This window comes from Planococcus citri, chromosome 1, assembly GCF_950023065.1.
Source record: "Planococcus citri chromosome 1, ihPlaCitr1.1, whole genome shotgun sequence".
NCBI classification, from domain to species: Eukaryota; Metazoa; Arthropoda; class Insecta; order Hemiptera; family Pseudococcidae; genus Planococcus; species Planococcus citri.
Window position 1 is genome coordinate 77,119,335 of NC_088677.1, and position 22,234 is coordinate 77,141,568.

General features: G+C 34.4%; 1 protein-coding gene across 1 annotated transcript in view; it reads left to right on the forward strand.

Annotated features, from left to right (window-relative positions):
- Window positions 1-22,234, forward strand: part of LOC135833697 (uncharacterized) — a 169,442-nt gene that overhangs the window by 138,165 nt on the left and 9,043 nt on the right. Inside the window, exons 3-5 of the mRNA XM_065347459.1 lie at window positions 13,576-13,711; window positions 18,033-18,166; window positions 18,278-18,539. Of these exons, the coding sequence (XP_065203531.1) occupies window positions 13,576-13,711; window positions 18,033-18,166; window positions 18,278-18,539 (532 nt within the window). The remainder of the gene's footprint in view (window positions 1-13,575; window positions 13,712-18,032; window positions 18,167-18,277; window positions 18,540-22,234) is intronic.

Consider the following 22,234-nt stretch of genomic DNA (forward strand, 5'->3'; position numbering starts at 1 on the left):
AAGTTAACAGTTATTGACCCACTGGAGAGGGGTAAGGATGATTTAGAGGGCCAAAAATTTTACCAGAGAGTTTTCAGACCATAAGCACCAACTTGCGCCACGTTAGTTTGAAATCTGAGCTGAGGGCTGATTCTTGCTCTCCCCCCCCCCCAAAGACGACTTATTTGAGGAAAAATACATCAAAGAATAAATTATGCCTTTAAATATGAGCCATATTCTGCATTTTTCTCAATTTTCAAAAGACCCTACCTAAAAAAAATTGAACGATTTCATTTAGGAATTGAAGTATAATATTGTATGGTTTTCGAAAAAGCTGAAATTCTGACTTTGAAAACTATTTGGCCAAAAATCAAACCTCTACACTGTGTTTTTTCATTTTTCAAGATTTTCGATTCCATAGTTACACAAAAGTCCAAAAAATTAAGAATAAGTATACTTAACTCAAGTTTTTGGCTTTACACTTCTTCAAAAATGTCTCAAAAATCATTTGCCAAAGTTTTGACCCTAAAACAAAGAGACCTGGAAAATGAAAAAATTTCAAATTATTGAAAAAAAGTGATAAGCCCACGAACATTGCATTATAGGTTTTGGACGGCTTTGATTCTAAAAGACCAATCAACTTCAAACCTTACATTTGATTTTTTCCCCAAAATGTAACTTCAGTAATTAAGAAAGCTCGAGAAAAATAACCAAAAAAGTGACAAAATTGCACCAAAACATCTTAATGCAGAAAAAAAGACTAAAAAACAGTCTGGTTTTAAATAGGTACCTATTAGAAAATTAGGACTATTTTGCAAATTTTTGGCGAAAAATAAAAACTTTCTGGTGATTTTAGCAACAACGTGACACTTTTGGCAAATTTTTGGTAACAAAGTAAGACTTTTTCGCCCCCCCAAAAAAACAATTTTTGGCGAAAGTCAAGACTTTTACAATCTGAGTGAAAGGTAATATTTATTTGTAATTTCTGACAAAAAAGTGAAACTTCCAAACAATTGGTAATTTTTTTCAAATTGCTGGAAAGTGAAAACTTTTGTCAAAGAGGGCAAAATTGTGAAAACTTGAACAAAAGCCTGGTATGTATTTTTTAGAAAAAGTAAATTTTTTTAGATTTAAAGTAAAAGTGTGAGTTAACAAGATTTTTTTTGAAAATCTTTTGCAAAAAGCAAGACTTTTCAATTTCAGCAAATGGATTGGAACATTGACATAACACTTCAAACTCACAATTTGAAGGCGCTTTATTTGTGGTGGTTTGCTGAACCACAACTTGTAAAGAGTCGAACCATTGATCGATGATTTGCCTACTCGATTTAGCAAATACGCAGAGGTGGTAAGAGTTCAGCCCAGATTGTGATGGGATACATAAAATCTGGATTACAATATTTCAGTGTTTGCGCCATCTCAACAATTACTGTGCTTTTGCGTTCAACAGCTCCATTTTGTGACATTAACTGTTGACGAACACCAAATTCTCGTAAAAAATTGAACGTACTACTTTGTTATTAAACTCGCCTTGGTTGTCAGACTGAAATTCTAACACATAATGACCAAGAGTACAAACTTTGAATAGTACCTCTTGAATACAATGAGATAATAAGGCGGTGGAATTTGTCCTTCTTGACGAACGTATGATTATAGTGTTAATACAGTAAAAGTCGCTTATTATTATAACGGTTAATGTTAGAAATTGCTTTATGTTATTAAAACTGTTCAGTCCCGATCTTTTATATCTCATTACATTCAAATTCCATCGGTTATTGTAATTAGAGCATCAGATAATGTTATAATTTTTAAGTGATTTTTAAGCGTTTTTCACATTTTTATGTAATTTTAAAATATTTTCAACACTTTCACCCAGTTTTTGCCTAATTTTTTGGAAATTTCAGATTTTTTTCTGATTGACATCATTTTTTAATGCTTTTTTCATAACTTTTTAAAGTTTCAACCTATTTTCAACTCTTTTTCTTGCAATTTTGGCGAAATTTTAGTTCAATGACTACATATTTAGTAAAAAATTGACCATATAACAATTTTTTGTTCAATTGGTTTGTGTTATAAGTCAGTTAATGTTATTAAATTGGGCTGGGACCAATGTTATAACATTAAGCGACTTTTACTGTAATTATCTTTGATTACAATGAGATATTTGAGACCACCCAAGGAGCAATTAAATGACCTGCAAATATCACCAGATAGCAGCTCACCAACTGCTCTGGTTGATAAATGTTTTCCAAATGTTTTGTGATGCGCTTTCTTGAACTGACATGGTTTTGATGAATTGGTTTTAGTTTCCTTCGGTTACAGGCCCAATTCTTTGAGTTTCACACATATGTGGTTCTTGTCCACATGGTCCCAGCGTTCGTGATAAAGCTGTATGATTTGGCTGCTTTCAACAGCATTCACCTGTGGTTCCGGCAAAATGGTCTCAAACAATGCTTTGAAAAGAGAACTACTTTTTGATCTCGAACTGGTGAACAATACTTTTACCCAAGTTTTTAATGAAAAGGACTTGTAAGTGATTTTTGTTGAAAAAGGAATACTTTTGGGAAAATTTAGGGGGAAAATTGAGACTTTTTTTGAAATTTTTTGCAAAAAACAAACGACAATTGAATGGTGCTATTCAAGAAGATCCTATCGCCAAAACACTGGTTTTGAGAAAAACACATTTTTATATTTCAGTGTTTTGCTATTTTGGTTTACAATAATAATATAGCGAGCTCCAGTTTTTTTTTGTTGAACAGGAGCATCTTTCCACTGTTTATTTCCTGCATAGTAATTTTTTCTCCACCACCAATATTTCCATGGGAGCGCTTTACAAAAGAGACCTTGATAGGACCTTCTTGAAACGACAGGACCTTCTTGCGGTTATTCCACCTAAAAATCGATTTTATTCCTTCTCAAACCCACCAAAAACATGAAATAGTTCAGACAACTTGTTAGGAACATAATTTACAAGTTTAAAACACCAACTCTTGAGGAAAAAATTAAATTCAGAAGGGTCGAATGATTAAAAAATTGACAAATAAAACCCCCCCAACCAAAAAACTTGGATTTTGATACACCACTCAAATTTTTGTGATTTTTTCAAAATTTGATTTCGGTAGCTCCTGCCTTAAGGGTTGAGTGAAAAAATGACTTCAGATTCGTGTTTCTCAACCCAAAAAACCTATATTTTGACATATCACTCGATTTTTTTAAATTTTACAAAATTTCATTCTGGTAGCACCTTCCCAAGGGCCCCCAAGGGGTCTGTGGGAAAAAAGTACCTCAGATTCGTGTTTCTTGACTCAAAAAACCAATATTTTGACATATTACTTGATTTTTTTCATTTTTACAAAATTTGATTTCCGTCGCACCCCACTTCCTCTCCCCAAGGGGTCGGGCAAAAAAAAGGACATCAGATTCGAATTCCTCGTTGAAAATTACTACAAAATCACTACTTCCAACTCTAGAGTTTTGTTGTAAGACGCCATGCGCGCCTTTTTTTGCCATCCAAGTCACTGTGGTGGGCCAGCCTCACCAACTTCATATGGCTATGGCTGCTGTTTGTGAAAAACACCACATGGTGCGCTGCAGTTTGCACCATTGTGTACAGAAAATGTCAGAGATTCAAATTTCATGAACTCCTCAAAAAGGGCCTATCGGTCGATAGGACCTTCTTGAATAGCAGTATAGCACCATTCAATTTTCAGCGGAGATGAAAAAAAAAGAGGTAATATTGTAAGTTTTCAGTAACTCCCAAAATCATAAGTTGGCTCTACAAAAGTTGCAATATTTATACCAAAATCTAAGATACTGGACTGGTATCGAAATCCTGGTTTTAGAAGTCACAGGTTGTTAATAATTTCCAATCTGATCACCATTTGCCCTCAAGTGAAACTGCCATCACTCAAAATGTGAAGTTAAGGTTCAAAGTATGTATTTAAAGATACAAAATCTAACCTTTCCTATGAGCCTAATTTTGATTTCGATTTTTGGATCACGTCAAAGCCACAGAATTAGCAAAGAAATTTCGAAAACTCCCTTATTAATTTTATGAAACTAATGCGGAAATGCAAAACAGGTGTAATTCTATAACATATCTTCCTCCCTAGCACCTGTCATTCTTCAGTAATGTAGCAATTTCTTCCCAAATTTCGGTCCAGTACACTGCGGGTCTAATTTTCCCACAACAACAAAACTTGCTCAGATTTCTCCCAAAACAAAAGTCAAAAGATCACACGAATTGTAAAAAATCACAGCCCTGGGTCTCACAACAATAATTTTTCAAACCCCAAAATTCAATTTTACACAACTGATTTGGAAATTTTTCAATTTTACGACTTTTTTCCTTCTTCCACCACGTTTACTTTTCTTTCTTCCTTTCTTGGCTTTTTCTTCTCTCTTTCACCAAAAAAAAAAAAAGAAGAAAGGCTATCCTTATACTTTCCTTTCTCGCTATATCCGAGAGTTTAAATTAACTTAAACGAGGCATTAATTTTTTCACCTCCGAAATTTCCTCTTTAACAGAGAGATGAGAAACGTCGGAGCTATAAAAAAAAAATACCATCAGGTCAAAACACTTGTGAAAAGTAAAAGAGGTAGGTAATTCTTCAAAAGAGCTTTTCCAACCCAAATACGGGCCCACTAATGATCACAGGGGAGTGAAAAAAAAAGAAGAAGAAAAGAAGGTAAAGCTTAGTTTATTGATCACTTCGTACCTCGGTTCTCGCTGTCAAATTACTCGTTCTCGTTTTATACCTACTTACGATTACCTGTTTGTGCCGCGTACCTACTCATCGGCTTTAATGTATATAAAAATGTTGGCAGCTCGTATATATTTGTAGTATAAGATGATGACGACGAGAAGCAGTGAGTCGACTGCTGCGGAGGAGCTTCATTTGCTATTTAGTAAATATAGTCGACCATCTTTACGCGCTATACGCGGCGTAAAAACGCTTAATATCACAGCACAGCGTCAGCTGTTACTAATATATCCTCTTAACGGAGAACAAAGTGTTACGTCGGCTGATATAAATCAGCCAATGATATGGGGGCGATACGGCTATTATTTTCACTATAGTTATTCGCTGTCTTCGCAGAGTACCGAGCTTTATATACGCAGCTTTCCGCAGAATACGCAGTGATATAATATTTTTGGAGAAAAAAAAAGGGCCAGGAAAAGGCTTGGTGGCCATTTTCGGTTGGCAATTTTATATAGGCGACCGGTATGAATTATTAATCAGGTCAGATTACACGATCGTCATCGTCGTGTGATATCGAGCCAGGATTTGTAAATACGATCCATGTTGGTACTCGACTTTGTACTAGAAAATCGAAAAAAGAAACACGACGAGCTAAATAGCTCGGTATTTGCTGCTCGATTACCGAAATCGTTTACACTTGGAAACAAAAATCCGCACCATCGTACAGATAAAAATGCAAGCTAGTCGTGCTCGAGAAACCACCAACCATCGCCAACCAACCAGCGCTATCGTCGACGTTTCCAACGTACTAGTCAACAGAGGTGAGTGAGGGGTTGGGGGAGTTGTGGAGGATAAAGTTAAAATATATATACGATGGCGTTTTTGTTAACAACCGAGTTACTGTATCCCGGTAAAAAGAGGGATGCTATTTTTCAAAACGTATTATACTGATAATGGCATTTGTTTACAACCGTTATTCCATTACGAGCCGAGCTTAATCATTACGCAGAAAGAACTGCTCTGCTGCTGTTCGTCGTGTCGTATACGAGCAGTTTTTGTCGCAGGTACCAACCAGAAAAGGGCCCGCAAAAAATAACTACTACTAAAGCTTCCCTGCCCCTCAACACCCTCTCTCATTCCCGTATACCTTCGTTGACCACATTCGAGTTTATAGCATCGTCGTCGTAGTCGTCGTTGTGCTCGAGCTCGATGTAATTAACTGTGATTTTTGATAAATAGCCTGCGAGAACAATCAACGCAATTAGGCCGGAATAATGAGCCTGAAAATTTCTCTTTTTCTCTCATACCTACACTACACACTGTACGTATTTTGTATAGAAATTGAATTCTCTCCTCTTCTTTCTTTTTTTTTTCAACCGTCGACTCATCTTTCCCTTTTATTACTTTCCATCTCTCTCTTGTTTAGCAGGTGCCACATTTCAAGAAAAATTAAAACCATTAGTTTAGCGTATAGTACGTGCTTCGTCTGGTATACTATCGAGGTTTTTCCAGACTTCGGTTCTCCGCCCCTAGTGTAGGCTTCGTCCTAATAAAAACGAGTTATCGTTTTTAAATGGCTATCTAAGTCTTCGCGAGTAGTTCACTATATGGTGTAAAAACCTTATGTGAAAGGATTACACGATGCAGTTTGGAGATTTTTTTTAATCGGCCGAGCTCCATAAAATAGCCCTTATGGGCAGGATTAAATCGTGTTATTGTTTTAATACGGTCTTGTTCCAGTTTCAGCCTCTATATTTATATGTATATTGCAACGAGCTTCGGTAATATGTTCTTTTTAAAGCGAAAACAGAAACGGGTAAGGGATAGGAATGGTGAGAAAATCTGTAAAAATAGATATACTAGGGAATTTTTAGCCAATATTTTAGGCATCAATTCGTATGTATTTGTACTAATTGAAGGTTGGAAAAATATCGAGTAGAAAAATTAAAAAATAAAATTAATTTCTAGGTGAATCACTCGTGAACAAATTGATTAATTTTTGGAGAATCGTTCGCGAACGAATTAAATAACTTTTGGTGAATCATTCGCGAACGAATGGAATAATTTTTGGTGAATCGTTCGCGAACGAATTGAATAACTTTTGATGAATCGTTCGCGAACGAATTGAATAACTTTTGGTGAATCATTCGCGTACGAATTGATTAATTTTTGATGAAACATTCGCGAACGAATTGAATAATTTTTGGTGAATCGTCCGCGAACGAATTGAATAACTTATGGTGAGTCATTCGCGAATGAATTGATTTTTTTAGTGAATCATTCGCGAACGAATTGAATAATATTCGGTAAATCATTCGCGAACGAATTGAATAATATTCGGTGAGTCGTTCGCGAACGAATTGAATAATATTCGGTGAGTCGTTTGCGAACGAATTGAATAATTTTTGGTGAGTCATTCGCGAATGAATTGAATTTTTTAGTGAATCATTCGCGAACAAATTGAGTTTGTTAGTGAATCATTCGCGAACGCGAACAATTGAATAATTTTTGGTGAATCATTCGCGGACGAATTGATTAATTCAAACACAATTTTACAAAGAAATGTATGCAAATCGGTATTTGGTATTTTCAAGATTTTGCCCCCGCCCCCTCGCCCCAGTAAAATTATTGGTTTGCTATGCCTGGGTTTTTAATTTTGAAAAGTTGGACTACTTTTGTAATTTTTCGGAATATAGCGAAATTTTTTGTCAACTTTTGGCAACGAATTGAGAATTTTAGTAATTTTTGGCAAAAAAAGTACATTTTTAAGGAAAAGCAACACTTTGGCGACCTTACCAAAAAGCAGGATGTTTTGGGAATTATTGGCAAAAAAGTGATTGATTCTTGGAAAGAAATTCTTTTCAGCGATTTGGCTAAAAAGTGAGAATTTTTATTAAAAAGCAAGAATAAGAGTGCAAGACCTTTTTTTTGGTAACTAAGGGCCAAAAAATGATACCTATTTTTTTTTCGCAATATTCTGTCGAAAGAGCAGCTCTTGGGACTTGGATAATTTTAGGAATAATGTAAGACTTTCTGGAGTTTCCTTCAAAAACTTGGCAGTTTTGTTAAAAAGCAAAAATTTTTGTCAGTTTTAAAAAAGTAACAATTTTTAAAAATTGTCAAGTTGCAAGATTTTGACAGTTTTAGGAAAAGGAAAAGCTTTTTGATAATTTTCGAAAAAAATCTAAAATTTTATATAAATTGTTTTTTAAAAAAAGAGAGAGAGACTATTTAGAATTTTTTGAAAATTAAGTGAAATTTTTGTCACTTTTTTGCAAAAAAAGCAAGAGAGTAAGACTTCTTTTTTCAAGATTTCTTGGAGGGAGGAGGATGTCAAAAATAACTTTACGATTTCGATTTTTCAATGGCGAGGCATTTTTGCAAACACTTCGCGACTTTGTGAGTGAGGGGGGGAGGGAGTTCCTCTTGAGATGAAATTTTCCTTCAGTGATTTTCAATTCAAACTGAAGGTCTTCGCAGAATTTAGTCATCTACTTATATTCTGGATATGTTCGTTCAACCTCCCCCCCCCCCACCCCTACCTCCATTGTTTTATTTCGAAACGAATTTTTTTTTGAAAAATTATGGAAATGTGGCATGTTAATTTCCATCGATTCGAGGTCATTAGCGTCGAATATTCATTCACTTTTCAGATTCGACTTGTAGGTATACTTGAGTACTCTCTTGGCCCCCCCTCTCTTCCCTCAATAAAAAGTGACTCGGAGACATCGATGGATCGAATCCAAAAGAAATGAACGCATATTCGATCTTAACGAACTCGAATTTGTGGGAATTGACATTTCATGCCACATTTTCACAATTGCTTAATCATGTACTCGTAGGTAATCCAAAGTCCAACTTCCTAATGCAGCGTTCAAACACTCGTACAAAACACGCGGCTAAAAATCCTCATTCTTGGAATCACGCACCACTTCCTAATCAATTTTCAAATTACACTAAAAGTAAAATTTTCTATACGCTTTTGAGTTCTCCAACTCTGTACTTACGTAAGTAACCTGTATAGGAGCACCCCCCCTTATCGTAAAACTCCAGATAGAGTCGCGCGATAAATGAGGCTTTTTAGTACTTTTCTACCTCCCTCTGTTTGTCTCTTGTACTCTTAACTACGACGACGTCGAGCCGAGTTAATGTAAACTTTGATTTTTAGCACCGGAGCGTTCATTTTTGTCATACACTTTACTCCGCCGCCGCACAGTGTCCTTTTTTCGAGATGACGTTAGGTGAGCTCGGCACGATAGTGGTTTTTTTTCCAACGTCTTTTATCACACCTGATGGTGAAATTAACCCGGTTCTAAAAGTTTTCATCGAGCTAAGCTAACGCAGTGTACGAGATTTTACGCATTTTATCGAAAACAGAAAGAAGAGTGAAGGGATCTGGATACCATTAACTTGTTGATTATAAAAGTAGGTCTGCGTAATTATAACCGTAGTACAACTCGCAGTTTGGTGTATGAATTTAAAGTCGCACAAGCGCATGTTAAAAATAAACTTGAAATTGATCCTAATGTGTGAAAAATGGGCATATTTTTGAATCCCGTGGTCTCGAAAACATGTAATTTGATATACAACAATATGTGGATTGGTACATATATTGTGTATTTACCTCTCGTCTGTTTTCTTTACCTTGGAAAGTCTGAATAGATCGGTTACCTTGAGGAAGCCAAACGTAATTCGGAAAACACAATGTATTAAAAATAAACGAAGAAAAGCAAAAAATTAAAAGCTAAAGGACTTTGTACATATAAACCTGGTTCAAAAAATTTACTGCCATTTGAGATGTGTATTTCCCTTGAAAAATATCAAATTCGAAAAGTGAATGAATATTTGATGGCAGCGATCTCGAATTACGTACTTAGTAGGAATCGACACATCATTGCCACCTTTTCACTATTTTTAAAACTTGGACAATTTCACGTTCAAGATGTTAATTAAATTGCATAAGCAGTTCGCCGTAAATCTGACACAAAAATAGAAAGCTTTTCATAAACTCGAAGTAAACATTTCTGAGTCCGTCAAAAAATAGCAAAAAAAACTCCATTCTGTTAAAATTGCCATAAAGTCTCAGTTTATGCTACAAACCGATAAAGTCTGTCAACTTTTTGCAGAAAATTACAAACATTTTCAATTTTTTTCTCCTAAAATTATTCAAAAGTATCGATTTTGACAAAAATTGCCAACAAGCCTCGCTTTTTCAACAAGATTTGCAAAAAATTATATTTTCTTTGCTATTAATAATTCTCAACAATTGTTAAAAGTTTTGCTTTTTGCGAAAACTTGACAAAAATTGTCACTTTTTCAATAAAATTTTGTTTGCAGAAAATTCCAAAAGTACCACAGCACGTCTTTTGATTTGATTTTGCAATGTCAAGTGGTTGGTATCATTCTTTGCTCTTCTTCTGGCTCTTCAAGACTATCTGGCATTTTGCAGCCAATTCGGAGTTGACGAACAAGTGTTGCACGCTGGTGGTAGAATGCATGAAATACACGTTATCACGCTGAAAGGGGGACATTTCCATACTTAAGCACGCTTACACACCCACACACTCGACTTGTCAAGATGCGATTCTCAATGAAATGCCCTCCTTTCAGCAAGTCGATGGTGGTGCCTGCCATGAGATGTCAACGCCGAATAGCTTGAGGTCAGAGTTGCAGTCAGCACTAGGATATGTGTGACAGTTCTTCACTGTGGCTTTTACAAGTACATATATGTATACCTAGTCTATCTGGTTTCTGCCTCGATCTTCAGTACTGACCCACACCCACGTATATAATCTTCTTTCATGCTGTTTGAACCAATTATTGCATATCATTAGATTATGTCGTTCTGCAAACTCTACTAGCATTTCACCTCTTTTGTTCTGCTCTCCAAGTGTGTATCTCCCCGCAACTAGGCAGCCATGATTCTTCGCAACTTTGGAATTAAGTCTCCCATCAAAAACATAACATCGTTGTTTTTTGAGCAGCTCATCACTTCTTCTAGGTTATTGTAGAAGTTGCTGATTTCTGCTGAACTGCTTTCCACAGATGTTGGCGCATTAACTTGAATTATCACAATTGGTTTTGGCTTGACCTCCAATCTCATGAGCAGTATCCTCTCTGATTTTGGAAATATCCCACTTTATCACTGATTCTGGAATGTATTAATATACCCACACCTAGTTCGTGTGTCTCTTTCCTAGCGTAGATCATTTCATAGTTTTTATCTGCCCAGTTTCTACCATTTCCAGTCCATTGGTCTTGCTTATTCCTAATACATCGATTTGTAATCTCCTGGCTTCCATAATTACATTTGCAAGGTTTCCAATTTTATACAAAGTTCTTACATTCCAGGTTGCAACGTTAATGTTGTTCCACCTTGTTTTGCCCATACAACAATGACCATGCTAATTTTGATGTGAATGTCGACCCATCCACATCCGCCACTTTTGGATGCCACATGTTGATGTGAATTTTGACTCTGTGTCGAGCCAATTGTTGATGTAATTGTCGACTAATGTTGATCGGCATTTATGTCGACAATTGGTCGACACAGGGTCAAAATTTACATTGACATGTGGGATCCAAATGTGACGGATGTGGATGGATCGACATTGGCATCAAAATTTATGTCGACCTCCAGCTACGCAAAATTGTTAAATTTTAGTTTCAAAATTGACATTTTTTTCCAAAAATCATTTTCTCTTACGCACTTAGGTGGCCATTGCTCATGCTGAAAGCGAAAGCAGCATTGACGCAGAGGCCACCTCTGAGAAGTACAGACAGAAAGTCCATATTCACTTCAGTAGTTGAACATTAAACTCTTTATACTGAAAGGTGCAATAGGTTATCTAAGAGTACTAAACTAATACATTTTCATGTCGACAACATGTCAATGTTAATGTTGATGTGAAATTCGACATCGACAAATACATCCACAATATCAACTTAATTTTTCAAATTTGAGAAATCTTTGAAAATTTGGTCGATGTTAGTGTCGATGTATTTGTGGACGATCGAATTTCACATCAACATAACATCGACAACTTCAAAGTATGGAAAAGTGAATAATTTTATCAAGGCCATTACAAAATGTTTCTCCCTTTAAACAAAGATCATATTTTTAAATGTTTACTGAACATTTAAACACTGAAACAGAAATTTTAATTCTGAAAAATTGGTCGACATATGTAGTTGTGGATGTAAATTTTGAGCATCAAATTTTACATCAACATGTCGACATCGCATGTTGAGGTATCAGAAATAACGAGAAAATTTTGAAAATTTTCATTGACTAGGCTTCTTTACAGACAGAAGATTCCCATTGAATAAATTATTGGTCACTTTTCCATCATTATGTAGGAAAAAAACGTAGTCGATGTAAATGTTGACGTCGACAATTGTTGTACGGGTGACACTGTGTATTCTTAGCACCCTATCCGGCTGCCTTGGCGGATGAGGATCAGCCTGATGGAGATTTAGCCATTTAGTTCTTTCATTTTTTTAATTTTTTAAACAAATTTTTTGTTCATTTTTTTCATTTTTTGGGCTTTTTAAAGAATTTTCAAGTGTGTTTCGAGCAAAATTCATGACTTTTTCATGACTTAATAACTGTGATGACTGTAAAACACCCGGTCAAATTGTAATAAGGTCTTGTTGTTTTCTAAAATTTTTACTTTTTAGCCGTTTTTATGCAAAAAAAAAAATCTAAAAAGTTCCATTTTTTCCCAAAAAATATCAAAACTCAATTTTATTCTAGAACTGAGTCAAAAAGTTCTCCTGTAAAATTTTCTCAAAAAAAAGTCTATTACACTATACGCAAAGAAAAAAACGAGGCAAAAAAATATTAATCAAATTCCAAATTAGAAAGCTGCAAAAAAAAAATATACATTCTCAAAGCCAGTCAAATATCGAAAGATCCAACTATAGAGATTGGTAGTGTGATTTTAATCCGGTAAAGGACTCAATTTCGCGAAACGCCCTAATGAGAAAAAAATATCGTCACGGTTTCGTTCGTTAGCTCGGTGTGACTTGTTGAAAGAGGCTTGAAAGCCATATCAGATTTCGATCAAGTCGTCCGGTTTTCTAATTTAATTAACGATAAAGGAAATCCAACCGGGAATGATTTTTCGGTACACAGACCGCTACATCTAAACTCGTAATAATAACGAGACCGGTCGCGACGAATATTCGATACACCTAAATCGAGCTTTTACACCGAAGACTACGAAGAGTGAGAGAGAGAAAGAGGGTGAGTCGGTGTAAACGAAATAAACCTCATCGTGTAAAGGTATCGTATATACTATAAGCCTTTCGCGTAGAAAATCTTTCAGGCTGCTGATTCGATACGGAATAGAATCCGCGTGTTGTACCAGCGAGAACATCTCGACGAGGAGAAGAAGAAGAGCTCTAAAAAAAAAAAGAAAGAAAAAGAAACTTTAACGAGAAAAGTGACCAAGGCAGAGAAATAAAATTGAATTGGTCAGTGACAGAAAACAGTTACAATTTCACATCGACCAGTCAGTATTAAATACCGAGTCTGGCCGTAATTTATTTTCCGTCACAAAGCTATTCGAGTGAAAAGGCTCGAGTTACGTTTAAATGAAAAAATTCTTTTTACGCGTCGCTATTTGATACGAAGATACCTCTTTTTTCCCATATTCTTTCGTCGACTCGTCGTCGAGTGCAAGAGAAAGAGAGCCAAACACCCTTAAATATTTAATACCTTTCAATTTGATAAAATATTCCAAATATTATTTCTTTCGCTCCTTCATGTTATAGTGCGCTTTTTTTTCTGCATTCGGCTTCTTCTTACACGCTTATGCTATTGCGAACACGTATTGTACCTTTTTGTTAGCGCGTGAAATTCTAGAACAACGTCGAAATGTATTTTCAGATGTCCCAATCAGACAATAAGTCGGTTACGATACGATCGGTTGCACGTGATCAAACCGGATATTACAAATGTGAGGTATCAGCCGATGCTCCTCTCTTCCATACGGATATTAAAAAAATCCTCATCGTAGTCACAGGTAAGGGTATTACTGTTTACGTGGGTACCTACTACCTACTTTACCTAAACTACTTCGTTTGTATATTCGATCCGTTTTATATTATCTTACGTATGCATAATAGTATAACGTAGGTGCTAAGTCCAATTGATCTGATGCGACGCGACGTGACGTGTCGTCGTACGAAAATTCTTTTCCTATTTCTAGAATATAGTATGTTGAAATGGCTGATACTATTACATACTGTGTATAGTGTATATTCGTGTCGATCTCTTAGAACAAAAATTTTCCATTTCCAATGTTTTCTCGAAGATTTTCAATCGTAAAGAATGGTTTTCCAGAAATGAATTAAATTGTTCGTAAACGAATTTTTTTCCTGCTCCCATCCCTGAAAGTTGTGACCTCGAGTGAGAAAATCATCCCATAAAATTTTCAGCAACCTCGGGAAAAAAAATAATTAGTGCCGTGGAGCCCCCTCCCTCCCCACCCTCCAATTTTACAAGTTATGAAAAATCAGACAAAATCTTTAAAAGTGAGGACTTTCTAGTTTCAACACCTCACTCAAGTCCCTACTAAAATAAAATCAATGTATAGGTATAGGTACCAATTTTAATCTCCTATCTCCACCAATGATTGACCAGTGGATTAAAGGAAATGGCTTGTATTTATACAATTTCTACAACATGTGAATAAAAATATGTCGACCAGGAAGTCCTCCCCCCCCCAGTTCTTAAAAGTTTTTGGTTTCAGTTTTCATTTTCCATTTTTTTAAAATTTTGTTTTTTAGCATTTCTTTTTTTTTTGAAATTTTTCGGTTTGTACAGTCCCGCTTGAAAATCAGTTCAAATATCAGCACTAATCTGAATGGATGTACTGATGTTGTGATGAGAACCAGGGTGGCAAAAATTACCTACCTATTTCAAATAATTTCTGTTTTTCGTTTTTGAATATTTTGGTTTTCAGTTTTTATTTTCGTTTTTAGACAATTTCGATTCTGTTGCGGTTTTTTTTTAAATTTTGTTTTAGTGTTATTTTGTGCATGTTTGCTTGTTTGTTTTTTTGTTATTTCAGTTTCTTCAGTTTTTACAACCCAGATGGATGTCTCTATCAAATCTAAACAAACAAATTTTGTACTATTTTTGTACTTTTTTCGTATTTTTTTTTTTTTTTTCGTATGATATAAACTATAAAAATGCGACAATAAGTATTCACTTTTCTTTGGTAGAAAAAAATCTATGAGCAAACATTTTTCAAATACTAGTTTTCTTCACTTGATTTTTTTTTATTTTAAAAATTCGTTACAGTTTTCGTCCAAATTTTGCAGTTTTTGTACATTTTTGACGGTTATTCTTGTACTTTTTTATGTCATTTTCCAATTTTGTTCTTTTTTTTTTGTAAATTCACAGTTTTTTGACCAGAAGTTTCAATTTTTGTTGTCAGTTTTTTTCTAGTTTTTTGTTTTTTCAATCAGGGTGTCTGTTGTATGAGAAATAGGAGTGTAGATGTAGAAAGTGAGCTAGTTGGATGAGTCAGAGTTTGAGGAATAGGTTGAGGAGTGTGAGGATGAATAAGTAGGACACTCAAACATGAGGTTTTTATATCGTTTATTAATTTGGTTGGTATTAGGCTAGACAGTTTGTTGGCGCCCAACGTGGGGCACCAATTTTGTTGTATAAAATAATAGGCAGGTTTTATCAAAACGATGTATTCACCAATAAGTACAATATTCAACTGTTAAACTGTCTCGGTACAAACTAACTGTCTAGCTGGATACCAACCAAATTAATTAACTACAGTATGCTCTCGATAACTCGAAACTCTTCAACTTGAAAACATGAATGAATTGACAGATATGTAAGTGCATAAAAGATAGAAGTATGAGTTGAAATATTCGAGTTATAGAAGTAAACGCCCGACAACATACGACTTATAGAGGCTTTCTCGCTATGTTCAGCAAAAGTTTAGCTTCGAGTTAACTAAGATGTGTAAGTGCATAAAAGATAGAAGTATGAATTGAAATTTTCGAGTTATATAGAGGTAAATGCCAGACAACGTACAACTTATAGAGCCTTTCTAGCTATTTTCAGCAAAGTTTAGCTTTGAGTTATGACTGGTTTGTGTAGTCAATTTCAACTTATCCGAGTGAAGTTAACATTGAGTATTACAGAGATTTCAAGGGGAATGGAGGTTGGTTCGGCTAATAGAGGTTTTCAAGTTGTAAGAGTTTCGAGGTATCAGGAGCATACTGTAGTTTATTAATTTGGTTGGTATCCAGGTAGACAGTTAGTTTGTACCGAGACAGTTTAATAGTTGCATATTGTACATATTGGTGAATACGACGTTTTAATAAAACCTCCCTATCATTTCATACAACAGAATTGGTGCACCACGTTGGGCGCCAACAAACTGTCTAGCTTGATACCAACCAAATTCATAAACGATATAAAAACCTCATGTTTGAGTGTCCTACTGATTCATTCTCTCACTCCTCAACCTATTCCTCAAACTCTGACTCATCCAACTAGCTCAAAAAACTCTCTTGTCTCTATACACTCCTATTTCTCATACAACAGTGTCTACAAGAATTTATTGATCCAAAATCACTGCATTTTCATTACTTTTTCACTACCTTTCCAAAAAAAACTCATCAATTTCCCAAATATTTTTACCCCTCCCCCTAGCAAAAACCCAATTTTTTTCATTTTTTTTGTTTGGGATTGAAATTGATTAAAACCATTGCTACATTTCTTATAAGTATGTACCAACATACGTATTAAAAATACAAAATGAACAAACTTGAAAAAGGAACAAATTTTCAAAATAAAGCAATTCAAAAATACAATGACAAATTGGCAAAAAAAGGAAGATCTTTTTGACAATTTTGGCAAAAGAAAACAGATTTTTTCAGTAGGTCTGTAATTTTGGTAGAGAGGCAGTACATTTAGAAATTTTGACCTTTTTGAAGCCTCCAGAAATTTCATTGGAAATTTCAGTTTCCCATAAAATTTGTTCAAATGAATTTTGGAAACTAAGTTTTTCAAATTATCAATCAACTGGATTATCCATGTTTTTATTTATTTTTCTTCAATTTTCAAAATCCTGGTAAAAACTAAAAACGGGGGGTTATTCGTTCTTGTTTCAACATTTTATCTTTTTTGATTCACAATTTTCTTTTTCATACATAATTCGATTTTTTCGAATTTTATTATATGAATTTTTTGTTCCAAGAACTTTGTTTTCAACTCTATTTTTCGTTTTGTTTTTTTCTTCATTTTTCACAACCCTTGTAAAAACAAGTTTTTTTCTGTTTTTCTTCTCTGGTTTTTTGGCTCTCAGTTTCCAATCTCGTTTTTTAAAAATCATATTTCATTTCTCTGGTATTTTTTTTTTCAGTTTTTTGGTTTTAGTTTTTCTGCAATTTCATTTCTCAACCGTTTTTTTAGCCCTGGTTTGAATTGAAAAGTATATTCGAAATGTTAGTGGCATTACAATTATTTTCAAATTTTGTTTTTCGTTTCATGTTTTTTGACTTACAGTTTTCGTTTTCAAAGTTATTTTCCTTTTTTCTTCTATGTAGAAGAAATTTTTATGTGATATTTGCGGTGTTTAGTTTTGTTTTTGTTCGATTCTGATGTCAAAGTCACTAAACCTGTTTTCGATATCCTTTTCCTTTCTTTTTTCAAAATGAGTCATTTTCAATTTTTTTCATTTTGTTTCTTTTGGTTTTACGAGAAAGAGAGGATGAAGACAGGAACGATCAAATCAAATTATAAATTTTTGGTCGGAACCCCCCCCCCTCCCCCGCCTCCAAAAAACAGTACTCATCTGACTTACAACGATATAAAAAAAAAATGGTTTTCTTATACTTTGACCCCCTCTCTCTATTCCAAAAAAGTTCAGTTGAGGTGCCTAATCAAATAGTTCTTAGTTTCTTTTTGAAAAGTTTGATGCGTATCATCATAAAAAGCTGCAAAAATTCTAAATTTCTCACTCAGCCCAACATCATTTTAAAGAGACTTCTTTACAAAAATCAAATTCCTAAGTTCAGTTTTGAAATCATTTTACGCATTAAAATCGACTTCACGAGATTTCCCAAAATATAAGTTTAGTTTCTACAAAATCAATTTATTCAATTCTGTTTCTCCCAAATTCCAACGATTGAAAATTTGCGAAAATTGAAGAACAATTTAGTCAGCCATCAATGATCTCTCTGACAATTCATTTTAATTCACACATCATTCGCATTCGCAAATTTGCAATCGATTTTATTCTAAAACAAATTTAATCATTGGCCACATCACTTCTCATACACTGATCGATTCGTCCATTGATTAATTTTCAGAACAACCAGAAGTACTCCCATTTATAAAAACAGACAAACTCAAATACACCGAAGGCGACATAATCCGAGCCAATTGCACATCACGTCGAGGCTTCCCAGCCGCCAATATAACTTGGTTCATTAATGGACGCAAGGTAATAACCCCAACCACTTTGAAAATCTCTCTCAGCTCTTATAAATAGTTACTCACAATTCCCTCAACTTCAATCTACTCACGAGTAAACTTCTCATCTTCTCTACAACAGGTTAACAATGTTAGTGATAAAATTTTCAAACTAGTCGAACCGCCAGTTCTACAAGTGAGAAGTGATTCCAACGGTCTCGAGAGTTCCAATTCTACTTTAGAAGTACTCGCAACATCCGATATATTCTCAAAAGGCAGATTAAAACTGACCTGCGAGGCGACTCAGTTCAACATCTATAGAAAAACACACGATGTGGATTTGATAGAAGATGTGCCTCAGCTGGCTCATGTACTTAGTCCAGCAGTTTCCAGCAGTTTAAACGGTACGTATACGCTTTAATTCGTTTTATCTACTCGTATCTATGTACCCTTCGACTCGGCCTCCTCCCATTTGACCCTTGTTTTTGGCGTAGTATAAAAGGGAGCAAGTCGAATTCGTCCATATTATATTTCTTAATTTAAACTCCATCCGGGATCAGAACGATAGAGTACAGCAGATTCCCTTCGGTTTTTGTGAAAATAACGAGTACGAAGTCGATGAAAATAAAAGTAGGCTTAGATACAAGTACTTGGAGTTGGTTTATATAAGGACTCGCAAATGGTGTTGTTCTTTGTTTTGTTTTTTTTTCCTTTCGATAATTTTTCATCTTTTACCATTGATGAGTTTTCTATTACGTAAGGGAATTTATTAGGTATTTCCGAGGAGATTTATGATTCAGATCTGTCAAGTACTCAGTTTACATTTTATTTTTCTCAATCCATGTTTTTTATTTAATTTTTACCAATTTTTGTGAGCGAAATATTTTAATGTGGAAAATAAAATAACTGAAAAAAGGTCAACACTCTTGTTAAAAAATGTTAAGAAAGGAAGTTTTTGATAATTTCTGGCAAAAAAAAGAAATTTTAACGCAATTTGTGGAAAATAAATGAGAATTTTTGTAATTTTATTGCAAAATTAAAGACAATTTTTAGTGATTCTTGGCAAAAAAAAGTCAGGCTTTTTGACAATTTTTGACGTTTTTCAAGACTTCTTGAAAATTACAGGCAAAAAAAGTGGTACCGGTGCTTTTTTCAATAGTAATGTTGAAAAAGTGAGACTTTTTTGCAATTTTCTGGTAAAATAGTGACTTTATTTGGAAAAAATTGTCAAAAAGTGCGATTTTGACAAATTTTGCAAGAAATTAAGACTGTTGGCATTTTTTGGAAACCAAACAAGACTTCTGGTCAATTTTTGAAAAAAAAATGAAAAACACTGGAAAATTTTCGCAAATAAACGACAATTTTTATCAATTTTTGGCAAGAAACATTACTTTTTCACAATTTTGAAAAAAAAGACATTTTGTGCTGGTTTTTGACAAACAGCAAAACTTCAACAATATTATCTAATAATTTTTTCCAGCTGTTTGAGATCTCATTCTGGTGGGAAATTTTACGAGGAATTGATTGGCAGTTTGAGCGAGACTTTTGGTACACGTTTTTTCCTCCTATAAATAAAAAAAAAAGCTATATTTTGACAGTTTTAGCAATAGACACTGTTTTTTTGACATTTTTTAGCAACACAGTGAAACCTTTTAGCAATTTTCAGCAAAAAAAGAAAACTTTTTGGCAATTTTTAGGGGGAAAAAATCAAAATTTTCGAGCAATCAGATAAAAATTGAGAATTTTTGTCAATTTCTGGCAAGAAAATCAAGACTATTTAGAAATTACTGTTGTTTTTTTTGTAAAAAGTGTGACTCTTTTTAAAAGGCTTTTTGCCAATTTTCATTACAAGTCGACACTTTGAGGCAAGTTTTACAGATTTTTTTTTTAGTAATTTCTGGCAAAAAAAGGCAATATTTTTTAGGAGAAACCGAAATCTCGAGAATTTTTGCAAGAAGCAGGACTATAACAAGTTGAAAAAGGGAGAATAGTGGAAAAATTGAATCATTGAAAATTATGTAACATTGGCGCCCAACGTGGGGCGCCAAATACAACTTGGCATTCCCAGGGTACCCAATCCGGTCCTGCTGATCCTGGAAAAGACTGCCAAGAGGCAGCGATCTGTGGCTCCGGCTTGGTCTCTGTGGCACTAAACCAACAGAGAACGCTGAGCTTCCATAGAAGACTCAGTGTAGCCTACACCTGGGCATAAAGTTCCCTACACTTAGGTGGGTAACTTGGAGTCCAAAGTCCCCACTACAATGAGCATTTGGAAAAATAAAATTCTTGAAAATAGGTAGGTAAGTAGTGGGAAAATTAAATTTTCAAAACTTTTTGAAGAAATTGAATTTTTTTTAAATTTTCAAAAAAATTAAAATTGAATTTTAGAAAATCTCTAAAAAAAAATTTGAAAAAACAACCAAAAGTTACTTACTCAGTTGAAGAGTCATCGACGCAAGCTCTCAATTTATTGAATTTTAATTGAGAACTGGAAAAACAACTTGAAAACTCCTTTTTTCCACAGGTTTTAGATTTTTGATAAAACTCTCTATCAAGTTTTTGTGTTCTGATCAACAAAATTTGAAGCAGACCCTTCCATCCCCCCTTGCACAGTTGTCGAGAACTGATGCGAGCCCGGAGCGAATATATTTCTAGGAACGGAACACTATAAAGAGGTTTTTTTGTGTGAGGGTGAGGAAGGGGGAGGGGGAGGGGGTTTGACTGAAAATTTGCTAACTGATGATATAGGAAAAAATACACATTTCGCCAATTGATATCATCGTATGACTTTGAAAAAATTTAATTTCCTGTTTTTTTTTTTCAATTTTGAAACAAGAAACAAATTGACCAGAGCGAAGCAAGGACGAAAGTTTTCGAAAATTTCATTTCGAGAGGCCTAAAAACGATGTTTTTTCAAAATGTTGATTTTGAAAAAAAAGAGAGGACAGGCCCGAACAAAGCGAAGGCGTAAAGTTTTAAAAATTTGTATTTTGAGAGAACTTGAAAATGATGTTTTTTTCATGCAAGGAGTTTATTGTTTGGGTTTTGAAATTATAGAATTTGAACGAATTTTTTAGGCTGGTAATTTTGAAAAACAAAAGAGAACAGACCCAAGTGAGGGCGAAAGTTCTTGATAATTTTCATTTCGAAAGGCATAAAAACGATAGGTACCTACTTTTCTAGCAAGAAGTTTATTTTTCACTTTAAAACTTGAAAAGTTGAACAAATGTTATTTTCAGAAATGTCAAATTTGAAGAAGTGAGTGCAAAAGCTTTCAGAAATTTGTGTTTTGAGAAGTGAAAAAAAAACAAAAACAAAAAAAACAGGGTTTATTTCCTTCATTACAGGTCTTTTTTGTACCGGACCCTTCAGAAAGCGAGGTTCCAGGACAAACTGCCCCCTTTGCCCCCCTCTCGATGCCTTGCTCCCTCTAAAATGATAAAACCCTATCAAACAGTGGTCAGATCTGATTATTTTCATCTTCCGTAGATAAAATTTGATTCGTTCAGATAGCCTAGCTCAAATCGAAATATCACAGAGTTGGTCAATTTTCCGAACTTATCAGATCCTATCCCCCCTCCTCCTAGAAATGATCAGATTCTACCCGTGGAAACAGACCTAAATAGATTAAATCAGATCTGATCATTTTCTCCTCGGAAGATATGATTTGATTGGTTCATATAAGCAACGAACGACGATCAAATCAGATCTGAAAAGTTTTCATCGCTTTCCCCAGGGAGTTTTAAAAATCCATATTCTCAATTTTTTTCTATCAGATTAATCGATTTTTGCAACCTGTAGCCTTCCTTCAAATCTGGCTAATTGAACTTGAATTTTCAAAAAAAAAAATAATAATAATTTGTAATTATTTTGAAGAAAATTTTCGATTTTTAGTTTTTTAATCATAAGGAAACACCTTCTCCTTAAAAACACTATCAAATTTTATACTTTTGTCAAAAAGTCAACATTTTAACCCAAATATGGCTCAATTCTTCACTTAAAAATTCTTTCACATCCCACTATTAACGTACAAAATACCAAATTTACAACACGTTTCCAACCTAGGAAAATTTTCTCCGTAAAAAAATTCGCCATATTT